At 55.0% G+C, this 16,238-nt stretch overlaps 1 protein-coding gene across 1 annotated transcript in view; it reads right to left on the bottom strand.

Moving 5' to 3' along the window:
- Nucleotides 1-1,831: 1,831 nt before the first annotated feature.
- ZNF423 (zinc finger protein 423) overlaps nt 1,832-16,238 on the bottom strand; it is a 281,514-nt gene continuing 267,107 nt past the window's right edge. The window contains exon 7 of the mRNA XM_007459483.1: nt 1,832-2,522. Within this exon, the coding sequence (XP_007459545.1) occupies nt 2,493-2,522 (30 nt within the window). The 3' untranslated portion in view covers nt 1,832-2,492. The remainder of the gene's footprint in view (nt 2,523-16,238) is intronic.

The raw sequence follows: 16,238 nt of genomic DNA, 5'->3' as shown, positions 1-16,238 counted from the left end.
ATAGCCCTGCGCTACCCCCCAACCCAGTACTTCCTGATGGTGACAAATACCAGTCACAGTAAGGGCCGCCATGTCCCCCCTACAAGCCCCCTCCCCGCACAGAGTCACGAGGGGCTCTCAGCTGAAGCAGCAGGGGCACAGCCAGCCCGAGAACAATGGGGCAGGGGTGAGGGGGGAGTCTGTGGGGTTCCCCGGCTGCCTTGTCGTTGCCATAAACCTCATTACCTCGCGGTCCCCTAGGCTGCCTCTCTCCTTACCCAAGGCATCCGCCGGCTTCGCTGCTGATTCCCACATGGCGAGAAAAGCTCTTAAACCCCCCGCTGTATTTTTAATGGGGGCAGTGACTAATTTAGCCCTACGCCACCAACTGTCAAATCAAATCTTCTATTGGTACTTACTGAGGACTCACCTGGGTTCCATGGGGTTCGGGATAAATCGGGCCTGGAGAGGGCCCAGAGACGGTGATCTGGGAAGCCCCCGGGACACGCTGGTCCTGCCCACAGTCTGAAAGGACTCAGGGAAGCCTACCCCAGCCCCAGCCTGTGGCCGGCCACACTTTGGGGAACACTGATGCCTACCCTGAGGTCTTCCCCTAAAATGGCCAAGTCTCTAGAGGACTAAACACCTTTGGCTTCCAGGAGGTAGGAGCCCGCAAGTCAAAGAGCAACTGCTTTATTCCGTCCAACAGTGGCAGGAGTCCACTCTGAGATTCGCAGGCATAAAATACCTTCAGAAAAAGCAACAGCCCCGCCCATGTCAGAACATTACATGTGGTGGCAGCAAGGAGAACTCTTACAGAAGCCCCTTGATATGGGAGTCAGAAGATGCTGGGAATAATTGCTCCACATTCCACGCCATGGCTTAGTATTACATTATAATTAGGTGCAATCTGTCTGCCTGTTTCATTTCCGCTCTACAGAGGGTAATAACCGATTTTCCTGCCCCTTGTGAAAAGTTAACAAGGAAGGGCTTCCCCGTGCAGGTTCTGAAGCCCTGGCCTCTGATTGGCAAGTTGGCTGAGCACCAGCACGATGGAGGCATGGGAGGACGGGCATGTGGGAGGCTCAGTCTGCTGGGTCGGTCCTGGGGCGCCAGCAGGACCGAGAGGAGGTGAGGCAAGCAAGGCACCTAAGGGTGCAAAGTGTCAGGAAATGTCCATTCTCGGGGCCCCTGAGAGCGGACCCCCTACCCCTGAGATTTTGTATCCTAGGCACCTCGCTTGCCCCAGTAGAGTCCTGGCTGCAGCCACTGGTCTCAGTGCTTCCACATCCCACCGATTTCTGTGATTGGGAGACTGCTGCTCCTACCTGGCTCACTCTGCAGCCCTCAGCTCTGGAGCTCATGGGGCTGGGCAGCCCTCCCTAACTCCCGTCCAATCCCCATGCCTTGGCCACAACTAGAATCCAGGTCCCGCCTGGAGTCCTGGCAAGGTAAGGGTTAACCACGTGACCGGCTTCATCCAGCAGCCAGGAAAGCCACACCCAAGGGGGAGAGACGACTTGGATGAACGTGAGCCACCCTATCAACCTATTCCGTGGCCTCAGTGCAGTTGCTCGCTTATCCTTGGGCCTCAGCTTCTCCATCCATAAATGAGAATATCAGAGTATTTAAAGGTTCTTCCCACTCTGACTTCCGTGCCTCCTGCCAGCTCATCCAGTCTTGTGTGCATTAGATGACTAGGCTTCTTCCTACCCGAGGGGAGCTGGGCCCATTGTGTGCAGGTCCCCACTAGCATGTGTGATCCACGGGAATTCACACAGGGACACACCCCGTAGGTGACGACAGCCCTCACACAGCCCTGGGCTGGGGAGGAGAGAACCAAGCAGCCGGATGCTAATCGCATGGATTCCCTTTATTGAACTGTACTAGTTACTGCAGTCAGATTAAGTCACATTTAAAAGCAGACCATCCAGTTGCACTGAAACCGATTATATTCATTACATGGTTTTAATCACTGTCCGGTGAACTGGCAAATCCAATCAAAGCATTAGTCTTTAATTAAAAAATTAAAAGGAAATATTCAGACAATAGCCAAGCAATCACATCACGATGCACAATTACCTAGAATTGCAATTAAAAAGTAGTTAACCGAAAGGGGGGAAAGAAAAACAAGAAAGAAAAAAAAAGAAGCAAAGCAAAAAAATCACACTAATTCTTTTTTTAAAAACTATCAATATAATACATGAAGGAACAAAGGACAATAGCCTCAAAAAGCGGGTTTCTCTAACTCTAGAAATGTAGTCTGCGGCGGAAACTCTAAAAGCACACTAGCTGTAGCAGGACAATAAAAAATACTGAGCATGGAATACTTTTAATCTCTGCCATTAATATTCATTTCCAGCTGCTTATAATAGCAGCGCCTCATGGCCAAATCATTAGAGTTTTACATCTGGGTTGCAAATGACACTTTGATTGGATGTAATGTTCAAATGGCCCTCCCCACGGCGTCTCCGGCAAGCGTTCTGCGGAGAGGTGTCCTGTCGAGCGGTCCCTCACTGTGCGTGCTGGCTCATCGTGTGGTTCTGCAAAGGCGAAGAAAAGGGACACGCATGAGGGCAGAAGAATGGAGAGCGTGCCTGTCCCCTCCCACTCAGTGCATTTATGCCGGGAGCCGCAGAAAAGCATCTCGTTTATTACAAAACAAAATGCAACAAGGAAAAAGTGCTCCGGGGACGCAGCTGCCAAGACGCCACGTTGATTTGGGGCTTGGGGATTGGTTCCTGTTGCTGCCAACCTGGACTCCCTATGAATTTTTGTTTTTAGACCATTCAGGTTGTACCGTGGGGACTGGCTATATGAAGAGAGAGGGGAAATGCTGGGGAGGTAGTGGGAATTAAAAACATCCCTGTTCACCTCTCCATCTCCCTTTTGCTCTAACGATCAGGAGGAAATTATCTGATCGCCTGCAGGCTTCCCCCAGATCTCCTTCTCGGGCCTTCTGGGGAGCTGCTCTGAGCTTAGTTCAGGGAGACAGCAGATGTGCCATGCAGTTCTCCAGCCAAGAAACACCCGAGTGGCACGGACAGGCTGAGGAAGTGGGCGGCCTTGGTGCCTGTGGCCGAGGCAGGGGGCAGCTCACCCACAGGGAGGCTGCCTGTGCCATCATGAGACAGTGCTCTGGCCAGAAGACTGTTGTGTCATTCGTCCAAATCCGCCTGGGAATCCAGGGCCCAGGTGGGCCCCTCTGGCCATACGCTTCCCTCTCACCACAGCCCACGGTATCTCCTCCCTCACACCAGCCAGAGCAGGCCAGCAATGTAGATCTGTTTCCACGGGAGCTAGTGGCCTGGGGCTGGGGGTGGGATTTGGCCTCTAAGCGCCTACAATCCTTTTGTTTCTTTTCAGTGGTCTGTGTTCCAAATCCACACCAATCTCATCAAAGCCTCAGGTGGTATTCGACCTCATGACACCTGAAGAAAGGAAACAAAATCCACCCGGGGCAGGGCAACCCTGCTCGGGGGCAGCATAGGACCCCCAGAGACAGGGAGCAGCCTCCCCAGAAGTGGGCGCCCCGCCAGCGCAACCACTCCTCCGGGGCTGGGAGCCGCACCTGCAGCTCTGCCGATGACCACCAGGGGTCAGGCGTGGCGCTGCGTCTCTCTCCCGGGCTCCGGGTCTGGGCGGTGAGGGTGACCAGAGGATGCCCGCAGCTACGCCGGGAGGCCTGGGACCACCCCCGCTCCCCGGCCCAGGGCCCCGGTGGCAGCCCTTTCCCACGGCAGGCACGGCTGCTGCCTCCCGGCGATGGCATCAGCCCCTCCGGTAAGCTCACGGCCAGGGAGAGGCAGCGCCCCGTCCTCACACAGCAGATGCCCGCTGACTCCCGAGGCACAGTACACCAACCACTGCCGCCCTCCTTCCTTGGGCTCCCGGGCACAGGCCACGTGGCCGGAGTTTGGCAGGCACACGTGCTATGTGTGGTTGCAAGCACATCTCTGTCGATCCTCACAGCAGCCTTACAAGGTAGGACGTGGTAAAATGAGGAAACTGAGGCTCAGACAGGGTAAAAGTACATCCAGCTAGGAAGCAGGAGGGGTGGCAACTAGAATCCAAGAGAGCCAGGGGCTTGGGTGAGAAGGCAGGGTTCCCACAGCGCTCTACGCCCTCGTGGGCACCCAGTCTGCAGATCATCTGAACTCTCCAGACATGAACACAAACTCTGCCAGCATTGCCTGGCACCTCGGTGGGGTTGTCAGGGACCCAGAGGCACAAGGCAGGTTGTCTGAGGCCACAGATGGGATGCGGCGGTTTCCATGGGAGCGCCCACCCTGCCGCCAAGGCACCTCTCCCTGCGCTTGTGCACAGCCAGCCAGCCAGTCCTGTGGGGAGCTGAGCCCACCCTACATCAAACCACCCTCCTAGCTTCCAAGCCTTTGCTGATTCAGCTCCTGCCTCCTCTCTCCTCCCAACCATGCTACTCATGAAGTCCTCTGGGACTTCTGGGACACGGCGCTTCCCATCTCTGCAGCTGCTCAAGGAACCTCCAGCCCATGGCCCCCACACCTATGTGCCTCCCGAGGGCCAGCCTGGCCGCCTCTGCTGAGCGGCAGGCAGCGGGGCATCACTTCCTTTCTTGGCCCCAGCACCTGGCCCAGGGCTGCACACTGTGCTGACCGGACCCCCGGGCCTCCCACGCCCAGCGGTGGTGCAGCAGGCGCAGCTGCCAGGAACGACGTGGTGGTCTCCCTCTCCCACCCTGCCAACAGCCAGTGAGTTAACAGTGCCACGTGGCCCGGGTTCTCCGGGTGTGGTCCGGTCCTTCTTGATTTGTGGGGGGTTGGGGAGGAGGGATATTAGGACAGTAAACATGTATAGCCCTTTCCTCATTCTCAGATGACGGTTCCGAGGCTCTGGCACCAAGGAGACACTGAGTAAATGTTTTTGAACCAATGGAAGGATAAATAAATGAATAAATATATGGGTAGGATGTAGGTATGTGGAAAGGGGAAAGGACATGCCAAGAGGAGGGCACAGCATAGACGAAGGTATGGAGGCTGGAGTAAGCTCAGCAGATGCAGGCACCAGTGGGGTGATCCCAGCACAGAGATCATGGGGAAGACTGCTGGGAGCCCTGAATGCCCCTGAATGTGGACTCTCTTTCATAAGCAGCAGAAAACCAGATGATTTCTGATCTTCACAAAGTCCTCAGGACCATCCACCAGCAACATGGGTAAAGGCGGATGTCCAGGGCTCTCTGGATAATGAAGCAGCCTCTTGCCAAGATGCCAAGAACAGGGCTGATGTGACACACATGGTCCACACTGGCTCAGCCAGGCACAGAAATCCTGGTGATGGAAACCTACACCTAGGACTGCTGGTTAGGACAGTTCAAGAATAAATGCCACTTCTCAGGTGAAAACAACGTGGCATTCTCTCTTAAGGGGCAGTAGCTGGCGGGTCTTTGGTTAGACTCAAGGAAGAGCTTCCTCAAAGAGGGTGAAACTTCCTTACCTGAAGTTCTACAGGAACAAAAGCCCAGGATGTCACAGAAGATGGAAACGTGGAAACTTGATGCCCCGAGGGGGCCAGGCAGCAGAATTCACTAAGCACTGCGCTGTGAAATGCCTGCTGGATGCTCTGCCCTGGGACGGGCACAGTGGAAGCGGGGGGGACGACTCCAGCTGGGCTCGGTCCTGGAGGAGCCTGACTGCATGGGGTGGGGGGGATGCCTAGAGACACACAGACACCCAAACGATGGGTGTGGGCTTAAGGGTGCAGAATGGTGGCTCTGAGGGAGCCTGGTCAAGGCCGCCCAGTAAGTATGGGGGTGGCTGAGAAGCCCCTGTGCTCGGCCGTGACGGCATCAGCTCCTCCACAGGCCCAGGGCACAGTCTCGAAAAGGGCAGAGGGGGTGGCAGGGACCGTCACGAGGACTCACCCGTCACCAGCATACCTGTGCACTGAGCAGCTCCCAGCGGAGCCACTGGCGAGCGGCACAGTTCAATAACCCTAAAAACCCGTGGCTCCTTCCCCCAAGGCTTGAAGCTGTGGTTGGTTCGAGGGATGAGGGAGCTTCATCAAGTCTTCTAAGAGCTCCTTCCACCCGGCATGGTTCTCACAAGGGCATTTTGGCTTAATGTATATTTCTCTGTTTATGCCTGTGCTATATTTAGCCCCTTCAGAGAAGGAAGAAAATCGTTTTTTAAAGATGCTACCAACCCCGCAGATGAACACTTCCCGGCATCGTAAAGGCTGGGGCTGGGGCAGGGGTGGCAGCCGGCAAGGACCAGGAGGTCCCTGGGTGGCGGGGGGGGCCTGGCATCCACACGGGCCTCTCTGCCTGCCAGGGAGATGCACGTGTGGGCCCAGGAGCAGGTGAGAAAAATAAAATGGGAGAACGGAAGGGGGGTGGGTGGCACTGGTTTGCGGCCGAGATCCATTCTCTCGGCAGAGCCAGTGCGGCTCTCCTGGTGGAGGTTTCCGGTAGCGCCTGTTCTGAGCGCTTCTGCCTGGTGCACTGGACCATCTGCCCCCGGGATACAAGTGAGTGACGGGCGAGAGGTCGGGCCCTAGCTGGGACCCTGGTGAACCCTCTCTGTGGAAGTCATCCGCAGAGGGCTGAGGCTGAGGATCCCTCTGTCACACCCTCACATTCATTTACATGGCTGTTCGTTCACTAATTCATTCATTCATTCGTTCATTCAGAAAACCTTTACTAAATCCCTGGGTGACAGCCACCATACTTGTTGCTAGGAATTCAGCAGTAAAATAACCTGGATTTGGAGCGAAGCCAGGGTGTATGTTGGGCAATGAAGGAACATCAGGATCACGGAGTCTGTGGCTGGACCATCCTTCCCAAAGCACAGACACACCCTAGCATGGGACAGTTGGAGATTCTGGTGGGGGGCCCATTCACTAGCCCCAGGAGGCATCCCTGGCTCAACACACCTCCATGCCCTGCAACAGTCATGCATACGCACCACACGCACACACACATATGCGCGCGCACACGCACACACACACGCGCACACGCGCGCGCGCACACACACACACACACACACACACACGCACACTGGTGCATCCCCCCCTCCCCGGTCTGCAATCAGGATTTCTTCTCCAGGTCTTGGCTTTGTGTTGTGTCCCTTGGTCTGGGACCCTGCTTGGTCTCCCTTTGATGCCCACTCACCATAGAGTCAAGGAGAAAAGACTAGTGGTGCTTAAACATGCTGGCTGCCTGGTGGCCTGGAAAACACTGCCTGTGAGGCAATGAGAGACTGCTCTGCACATCCTGAGATGCACGGGCACGGGCTGGAGAGGATTTCTCTGCACTGTGGGTCATTATTAGCTGCCCCTCCTGTGCTCCAGCCACTCTGATGACAAAATATCTCTAAAGTCCTGGCACCTCGCCTGGTCCTTTGCAAGTGCCCCATTTGTGCTAGCCACTGCCCTGAGTGATCCCAAGGCAGGGGGCAAGCCCTTATGGGCTAGATGGGCTGAGTCCCGGGTTTGAATCCTGGCTCTGCCACTTACTAGCCATGTGACCTTGAGCAAGTTCCCTGACCTCTGGGGGCTTGGGGGGGGTGGTGGCAGAGCCCACTTCTTAAGATGCCCTGAGGGCTCAGGAGATACTGTGTGTGTACTTATCCCAGGCTACATACATTGCCATAAACGGTGTCCAAGATACAGGGAGCTCTGTGAACGAGGGGCTGTTTGCTCCCTGCTTGTACCCCCATGGCACCAAACACGCTTGGGGGCTTGCAGTGGGGGCTTCTTGGAGGTCTGACAGACTGATCCCTCTGCCAGCTCCTCCTTCTGTGTGTCCCCGGGGCTGGTGAGATCTCAGGACCGCTCCGGAGAAGGCAGCACCTTGGATGGTCCTATCTCTGGAACAGCAGCGTCTAATAAAGGTCCTCCCCTCGTTGCCCCCTCCCCACCAGCCCCCTGGCTACAGCCTCTGTACCCACAATTCACTGCTTTCCCTCCCCCCAGGAAACAGTGGGACGTCTGGTGAGGCGAAGAGCCTCACGGAGACTTTGTGGAGGAGGGAGGAGGTGTGCACTCACGCCGTCATTCACTCATTCGCTCATCCCTTCCACAGCGGTCCACGGAGGCCCCAGCCGGGCACCGGACACACGGAGGTGGAGCCCCAGCTTCTCCCTTGAGAAGCTCACAGTCCACAGTGAATGGGGGCGGCCTGGACTCACAGACCCTTACTCTCAAGGGGCACAAGAGAAGGCCCGGTCCCGGGGCCGGGCCTCACCTCCCTGTGGCAGACTTAAGGGCACAGGGACACAGCCCCCATACCCAGAGTATCCCACCCTCCCTGCTCACCCAGCCCCAGCTGCAGAGCCCACCTGGCTTCACCACATCACCTCCCTCTGGTTCTAGGTTGGGAAAGAGGCTGCGGTTAATCCCCTTTCTCCCCGCTGCCTACTGCTAGGCCACTGCCTGGCGGCTTCAGCCCCAGTGGCTCTCACAAGGCTGGTGTCACAAAGAGCAGTCTCCAGGAGCAGGGACCAAGTCCAAGAACCTGCCTTAACCACGGGAGGATTCGTTTCCAGGAGAAAAGGCAGATCCTTCGGGCTAACACTGCAGCCGTGTTCAGGCTAAGCGAGGTTCTGTTATTTGTTTAACAAACACGGAGCCTGGCTGTGTGTGCTAGACGGAAGACAGAGAGAAAGAGAGGGACAGAGAGAGAGTGAGGCGCATCTTGGCCTGCTACCAGCTCATGGCTGAAGAGGGGGTGAGATTTCACAAAAAGGAACTGTGAGGGCTTCCCTGGTGGCGCGAGAGTCCGCCTGCCGATGCAGGGGACACGGGTTCATGCCCTGGTCCAGGAAGATCCCACATGCCGCGGAGCGGCTGGGCCCGTAAGCCATGGCCGCTAAGCCTGCGCGTCCGGAGCCTGTGCTCCGCAACGGGAGAGGCCACAACAGTGAGAGGCCCGCATACCGCAAAAAAATAAATTAATTAAATAAAATTTAAAAAGGCTACAAATGAACTTATTTACAAAACAGAAGTAGAGTCACAGATGTAGAAAACAAACTTATGGTTACCAGGGGGGAAGGGATAAATTGGGGGATAAGGATTGACATATACACACTATATATAAAACAGATAACTAATAAGGACTCACCGTATAGCACAGGGACCTCTACTCAGTACTCTGTAATGGCCTATATAGGAAAAGAATCTAAAAAGAGTGGATATGTGTACATGTATAACTGATTCACTTTGCTGTACACCTGAAACTAACACAACATTGTAAATCAACTATACTCCAATAAAAAATTTTTTAAAACTGTAATATATTAATGCTGCTTTTATTAATTATGTTTTAATAGGTATTACAATGATCCCACAATCCAGAACCGTTAAGTACTTAAAGCCTGTGGACACAGGAAATCTTAAAAGTTCAATCCAAATTTATATACATATTTTTGCTCCAGAGAATTATGAGAGGGTCATAAAAGACACTAAAGCATGAAAATATATTATATTAGTAGGATAAAATTCTATGGAGGGAGTGGAATGGAAAAGAATGATGGGAAATTTCCCAGTCGTAAGAAGTTTATTACATGTTACACCATGGAAAAAAAATAAAAAAAAAAAAAAAAAAAAAAAGGAACTGTGGGGAGAACATTTCTGATTGGGGGGAGCTTAAGGAAAAAGTTGGCTTCCCAGCTGCCCTTTGAGGATGACTCGGGTTAGGATTTGCACTGGTGTGTGTGTGTGTATGTGTGTGTGTGTTCGCTTTCCAGGGAGATGGGACCACCCAGACAAAGGCTGAAGGTGTGGAGAATCCTGGTAACGATCACAGCTAACACTCATCGTGAGCTCACTGTGTCATTCTTAACTCTTCACTTATATTAACTCATTTAAGCCTCACGACAACCCTGGGGACTAAATACTCTCATTATCCCTATTTTACAGATGAGAAAACTGAGGCACAGAGTGGCGGTGCTACAGCTGGTTAATGGTGGTGCGGGAGCTGCACCTGTGCGGTCTGTATGCAGAGCCCACCCTTCACCACGGCCCTCTCCTGCCTGTGAAATGTGAAAAGTGCAACATATGTTGGGGAACAATGAATAATTCAGCTTGGCAGAAGGACAGGGTATGTGCCGTGGAGACAAGCCTGGAAAGGAAGGAGGGGGTCTTATTGATGAGGCTCCTTGATGCCAGACGAGGCAGCTTGCCCTTAAATCTGGGCCACGGGGAGCCATCGAAAGTACTTGAGCTGCAGAGTTACACGAGAGGCAAGGAACAGGGAGACGGACACACCTCCAGCCAGAAAGGTCTATCGGCAGGGCCCTCAGGCTCTCACCCCCTCTGCTCCCTTCTCGGGCCCCCACCCGTCCCCAGCACACAACTGTATCTTTCCCTTTGGGGAGCGTACAGGTGCAGGCGGCCCTGCTTCCCCCTCTGCTGTGTATCACCTGGGCAGCCCCTCTCTGCTAGTGAGCACTTATTTTTAGAAGCGTTTGACAATCGTCCAAGGGTCTAAGACGAACAGATGGCCTGTCTTAAAGGCTCGTATGTTCGCTAGTTTGCACTTCTGACAAACGGTAAGCGCACTCGAGAGCACACCATAAACAGCACTGAATGAATACTCAGAACACAGCTTCGCTAATGCACGTCATGAAAATTAGGAGTGAGTGATGGCTGAGCTTCCCTCTAAATGCCTGCCCGGTGACGCAGCCGCTCTCCTGGGGACCCGGGCCCTGACGTGTATGCGCCCCACGTCCCCCTGGGCCCACCAAGCAAGCTGGAGGCTGCCCATTTGCACAGAGGGCAAGGAGAGGTTCGCCCGTGTGGAAGGGAGACCCGTCCTTGGCATCGGAGGGTCCTGAGTGAAGCTGGTGACCCACCGCCCTGGGACAAAGCCTACGAGGCCAAGGCAGCTCCTCCGCGCGTGGGGATGTGTGTGGGGCTTCCCTGACCCTGCCTCCCAGACAGCCAGACAGGCTGTCGTCTGCCAATCCAGAGCAGCAGGAAGTGAACATCGTACCCGCTTAGCTGGGGAAGTCTGTCTCTCATGTGAGGGCCTCAGTTCATCCGGAACTCCTGGCGTGGAGGGAGATTCCAGCTTCTAAGGAGCAGCGGGTTGGCTTTGGGGGGATCTACTGCTTTCTGGCAGAACCCAGAGCAGAAGGAGTTTCGGGGACCTCGTCACCTGGGGCCATGTGAGGAAGAGCCGCGTGACCCTGACTGCTGCTGCTGGACGTGTCCCCAGAGGAGCTGACTGTCTGCTCTCTTTCATTCTCCTTGCTGCTCTAAGGACCCCAGGTGGGCAAGCAAGGACCCCCTCTAAACCCCTCTCGCCAGTGCCCAGCAGCACCCAGGACCCAAGAGCCCAAAGCAGGTGGCCTGGCCAACAACCAGTCCCGTGAGTGGGAAAAAGATCTTCCTTTGAGTGAAAAAGTGGGAGAAAATGTTTTTGGAAAAAAAAAAAAAAAAAAAAAAGCCCAATAAACTCCCAGGGGGCAGGTTCTGTATGGCTGTGCTTCGGAAATAAAACCCACCAGAGAATAGATTATTAGGAGGGAACCGAAGCCTTCTATTAGGACTCGGCCCATAAACAGGCTCCCATCCAGAGTCACCCAACAAAACAAGGGAACGAATAATACCCGCCCAGAGGGCCCTAGGACTCCGGGGAACTGCGCTTCAGAATGCAAATGGGCCCAGTCGGTCTGTTTGTGAGCAGAGAATCGCAGGCCAGCGACTCGACTTTAGGTAGCAGCTGTGCGAGGGAAAGTGAGGGCTTACGGCTGTGGGCTGTGTCACGGGCAGAGGAGGGTGAAATCTTTCCAGGGCTGCTTATAGATGTGCCCCTCCTCAGCAACAAGCCTGACGCCGAGTCCCGAGCTGATCTGGCCACCACTGTTGCTGGTTCTCCAAAGGGAGGTGGGAGTCCCTCAGGGACAGGGTGCCCAGCAAACCTGGGACAAAGGACCGAGAATCAAGGGTTTTGGCCGTGGTGTGCCAGGCGACTACAAGTTAGTTCCCTGCTGTGGATTCTGACCCCTTCTGGGTGGGGACACTGCACTGGCCTGTCATGGGTCACTGGGAAGTCCATTCTAAACACATTAGCCAAGCGCTTGCTTGGAACCAGACCCTGGGGTTCATCTCTAATATCAATTAAGACATGGCCCCCTGCCCCCAAAGAGCCTGAGTCAGACCTCTGAAAGATGGGATTCCATCCTGCCAGAACAGGGCAGGAACCGAAGCGTACAGGCCACCAGAGCCTGAGGAGAGACCGAGGCAGGGGTGCTGAAACTCCATTAAAAATGGTGCGGGAAGGGCTTTCCTGGTGGTGCAGTGGTTGAGAGTCCGCCTGCCGATGCAGGGGACATGGGTTCGTGCCCCGGTCCGGGAAGATCCCACATGCCGCGGAGCGGCTGTGCCCGTGAGCCATGGCCGCTGAGCCTGTGCGTCCAGAGCCTGTGCTCGGCAACGGAAGAGGCCACAGCAGTGAGAGGCCCGCGTATCGAAAAGAAAAAAAAAAATGGTGCAGGAAAGCTGGGCTCCCAAGACCAAGCGAGGGGTCTCTCCTCCCACCTCAGAGCACATCTGCCGGTCTTAGTGACGGTCAGAGACCAGGCAACCACATGCATGGGGCACCTCACTCACAGGGTAATATACTGAAAAACAGCAGCTGATGTCGGGGAGACCCGGCTGCTGTGGGCAGAGCTTCCCTACCATGTGCAGCTGGGCCCGGACTGGACAGAGGCCTCCACTCAGGGGCCAGGTTGCTGTTGGGTCCACTCGACCAGCAAGCTCCACCCAGGCCAGGTGCAAAGCCATGAGGCACAGTGAGAACTGGTGTCATCCCAAGAACCCAAGCCTCGTAGGAAAGGGGCAGCGCTCGTGGGCTCCAGGTAATGCTGGCCCTGTGGGAATGCTGGCCCAGTGCCGCCAGCACTTCTGGTTCTGTAGGGCAAAGTGAAAACTCGAGATTTTTTAAAAAAATAAAACATTTGATATTTAAAGCGTGATGCAGCCAATGAAGACATGTCTGTAGGTCAAATCTGGCCCACGGGCTGCCAGTTCGAGGCCGCTGGTATTTTGAGAGGCCCTCAAGATGCTCGAGATATCTTCCAGTACACTGACTGGCTGATGCCCGGGGTGGGCAGTGCTATTAGATGGCACGTGGCCCGTCATTATTTAGGGTCCTCACCTGAGGGAGTGGGATGTGGGACCCTCCAGGGTTACGTTCTGAAAAAGAGGACGGAGTATCGATGAAGCTCTGCTGAGGCCAGCGTGGTCCCCCAGGCCCTGGGTACCGCTGCCTCGAGGGCAGGGCCCACCACGCAGCCTAAGGGTTTCTGGGTGCACCAGGTGCTAGCAAACCTGGGAAACCCGCCTTCCCTAGGGTCACACAGGGGCGTCAAAATGGCTATCTTGGGGGGGGGGGCAGGTAGCCCCTCCCTCAACCACTCGGAGAGAACAGCACCAGTTTTCCGTAAGCACCTCGTTCAAGAATCTTGATGATAATCCCCTCGTGCCTCCCTTTCTTCCGAAGAACTTGAGAATCCTCCCACCCATCACCCGCTGTGTCTCACGGGGGAGGAGAGAGCCAGGCATCGTGTGGGCACTGCCCTGGGGGCACTTATGAATGCAGCGTGGCATGACAGGGCTCCTCTTCTCTCCGCACCTAGCCCACCCCCAAACGCACGCTCTCACAGACACCCCGAGGTCACACATCAAGGGAAGTGGGAAATCTCTGCATAATCCCCCATTGGGTTCCAAACACATACACACAGGCACACTCACAGGTACCCCAAAATGAAATGCATGCAGGTACACACGCACTCGTGGAGAGTCCACGGGTACCTACACACAGTCTCACAGATAATCACAATCACACACACAATCGTGGACACCCCACAATCCCAGACGTGCGTGCACACACACACACACACACACACACGCGCGCGCGCGCACACACGCACGTTACACTTACAGCATGCTGCACAGTGGTTCAGGGGTCGGTTATCGTTATTTTTGGCTTTTCATCTCCCCACACAGTGCAGTTAACCTGCCCTCACTCACACCACCGGGGGGACACCCCTGCAAGCCCCCACTTGCCGACGACCCGGGTTCCAGCCAGGGCTTCCTCTTCATGGCCGTGGGACACTGAGAGAACAAAGTGCCATGAGAGGAATGTCCCAGGTTCTCTCTTCCAGGTAGCAGGGAAGTGGGAGATCTCTGCTTAACCTCCAGTGGGTCCCAACCACACCCAGAAGAAATCCGGGCTCCGGACCCCAGGCCTGACAGCCCTACAAGGTCCGGCGACTGCTGGCCCCGAAGCCTCTATCACCTTCTCTCAGCTCCCCACCCAGGCCAAGCTCTTTCCTTACTCAGCCCTCTTGGCGGCCACTCCACTGCCCCGAGGCTCCCCACTGCTTCCCGAGGCTCCTCCGCATCTGATTGCCGTGCCCTGGGAAAGCCCTTCTTGCCCATACGATGAGGGGCCCCTGTCTTGGTGCAGCTCCTCACCTGCACAGGTGTCCTTCTAGCACTTTCCTCAACCTGCAGTGACCAGGCTGTTTCCCTGCTCCTCGCTAGGCCACGAGCTGCAGGCAGGGGCCTCATCTCTCCATTCTCTGCTGGGCCCTGTGTCAGCTCAGAGCCCAGCGCTTGCTAAAAACTCAGTATTTCTGAAGTGACAGCCAACGGGCGACGGTAGTGAGGCAAAGCCTCCACTGACAGAGCCGGGCAGAGGAGAAGAAACCGGGCTGCCCCTCTGCATGCCTGCGGCCCCGCCCAGGGCGTGCTATACTTTCCCCTTAGAAGTCCAGGGATCCTTTGAAGACACTGTGCTAAGTGCAACGAGCTGGTCACAAAAGGACAAAGACTGTATGACTCACTTCTATGAGGCTCCTAGAGACAGGAAGGAGAATGGTGGTTTCCAGGGGCTGTGGGAGGGAGGGGAGTCACGGGCTCATGGGGACACAGTTTCCGTTTGGGAAGATGGAAAAGATCTGTGGATGGTGGTGATGGTTGCACAACACTGTGAAGGTACTTAGTGCCAGTGAACTGTCTACTTAAAAATGGTTAAGGGAGGGCTTCCCTGGTGGCGCAGTGGTTGAGAGTCTGCCTGCTAATGCAGGGGACACGGGTTCGAGCCCTGGTCTGGGAGGATTCCACATGCCGCCGAGCAACTAGACCCGTGAGCCACAACTGCTGAGCCTGCGCGTCTGGAGCCTGTGCTCCGCAACAAGAGAGGCCGCGATGGTGAGAGGCCCGTGCACCGCGATGAAGAGTGGCCCCCGCTCGCCACAACTAGACAAAGCCCTCGCACTGAAACGAAGACCCAATACAGCATAAATAAATAAATAAATAAAAACTCCTACCCCCAACATTTAAAAAAAAAAAAGAATTTCAAGGCTCTTTACACCTGAACTCAGCAAGATAGTGTAACAGTATAAAAAAAAAATGGTTAAGGGACTTCCCTGGTGGCGCAGTGGTTAGGAATCCAGCTGCCAATGCAGGGAACACGGGTTCAAGCCCTGGTCCGGGAATATCCCACATGCTGTGGAACAACTGAGCCCGTGCACCACAACTACTGAGCCTGCGCTCTAGAGCCCCCGAGCCACAACTACTTGAGTCCATGCGCCACAACTACTGAAGCCCGCGAGCCACAACTACTGAGCCTGCGCTCTAGAGCCCACAAGCCACAACTATTGAAGCCCGTGCACCTAGAGCCCGTGCTCTGCAACAAGAGAAGCCACCGTAATGAGAAGCCCACACACCGCAACGAAGAGTAGCCCCCGCTCGCCACAACCAGAGAAAGCCCGCGCACGGCAACAAAGACCCAATGCAGGCAAAAATTAATTAATTAATTATTTTTTAAAAAATGGTTAAGATGGTAAACTTTATGTATGTGTATTTTCCCACAATTTTTTTAAAAATTGGGTGGGATCTTACAGAGTAAGCGGGCAGGTGGGAGGACGAAACGTCTGTCGCATGCTACAGCTGAATGTAGGGCCAATCCTGCGCCGTAATCCTCGTGTCTCTTGTTCTACAGAAGACATCTTTTTCTTTTTTCTTTTGTCCACGCAGCATCTGGGATCTTATTTCCCCAACCAGGCATCAAACCCACACCCACTGCATTGGAAGTGCAGAGTCTTAGCCACTAGACCACCAGGGATGTCCACGTCTCTTGTTCTAGGGTTGGACGTTGGAAGCTGGAAGTTGCACAGACTGTAGCAGCGAGATGAGGCATGTAGAGGCCTCGGCTAGACAGGTGGGAGCTATAGCATCCAGGGGACGTATCACTGGCCAGAATTGGCTGC

This window comes from Lipotes vexillifer, unplaced genomic scaffold, assembly GCF_000442215.2.
Source record: "Lipotes vexillifer unplaced genomic scaffold, Lipotes_vexillifer_v1.1 scaffold342, whole genome shotgun sequence".
Classification (NCBI taxonomy): Eukaryota; Metazoa; Chordata; class Mammalia; order Artiodactyla; family Lipotidae; genus Lipotes; species Lipotes vexillifer.
This window is presented reverse-complemented; position numbering and strand designations above follow the sequence as displayed.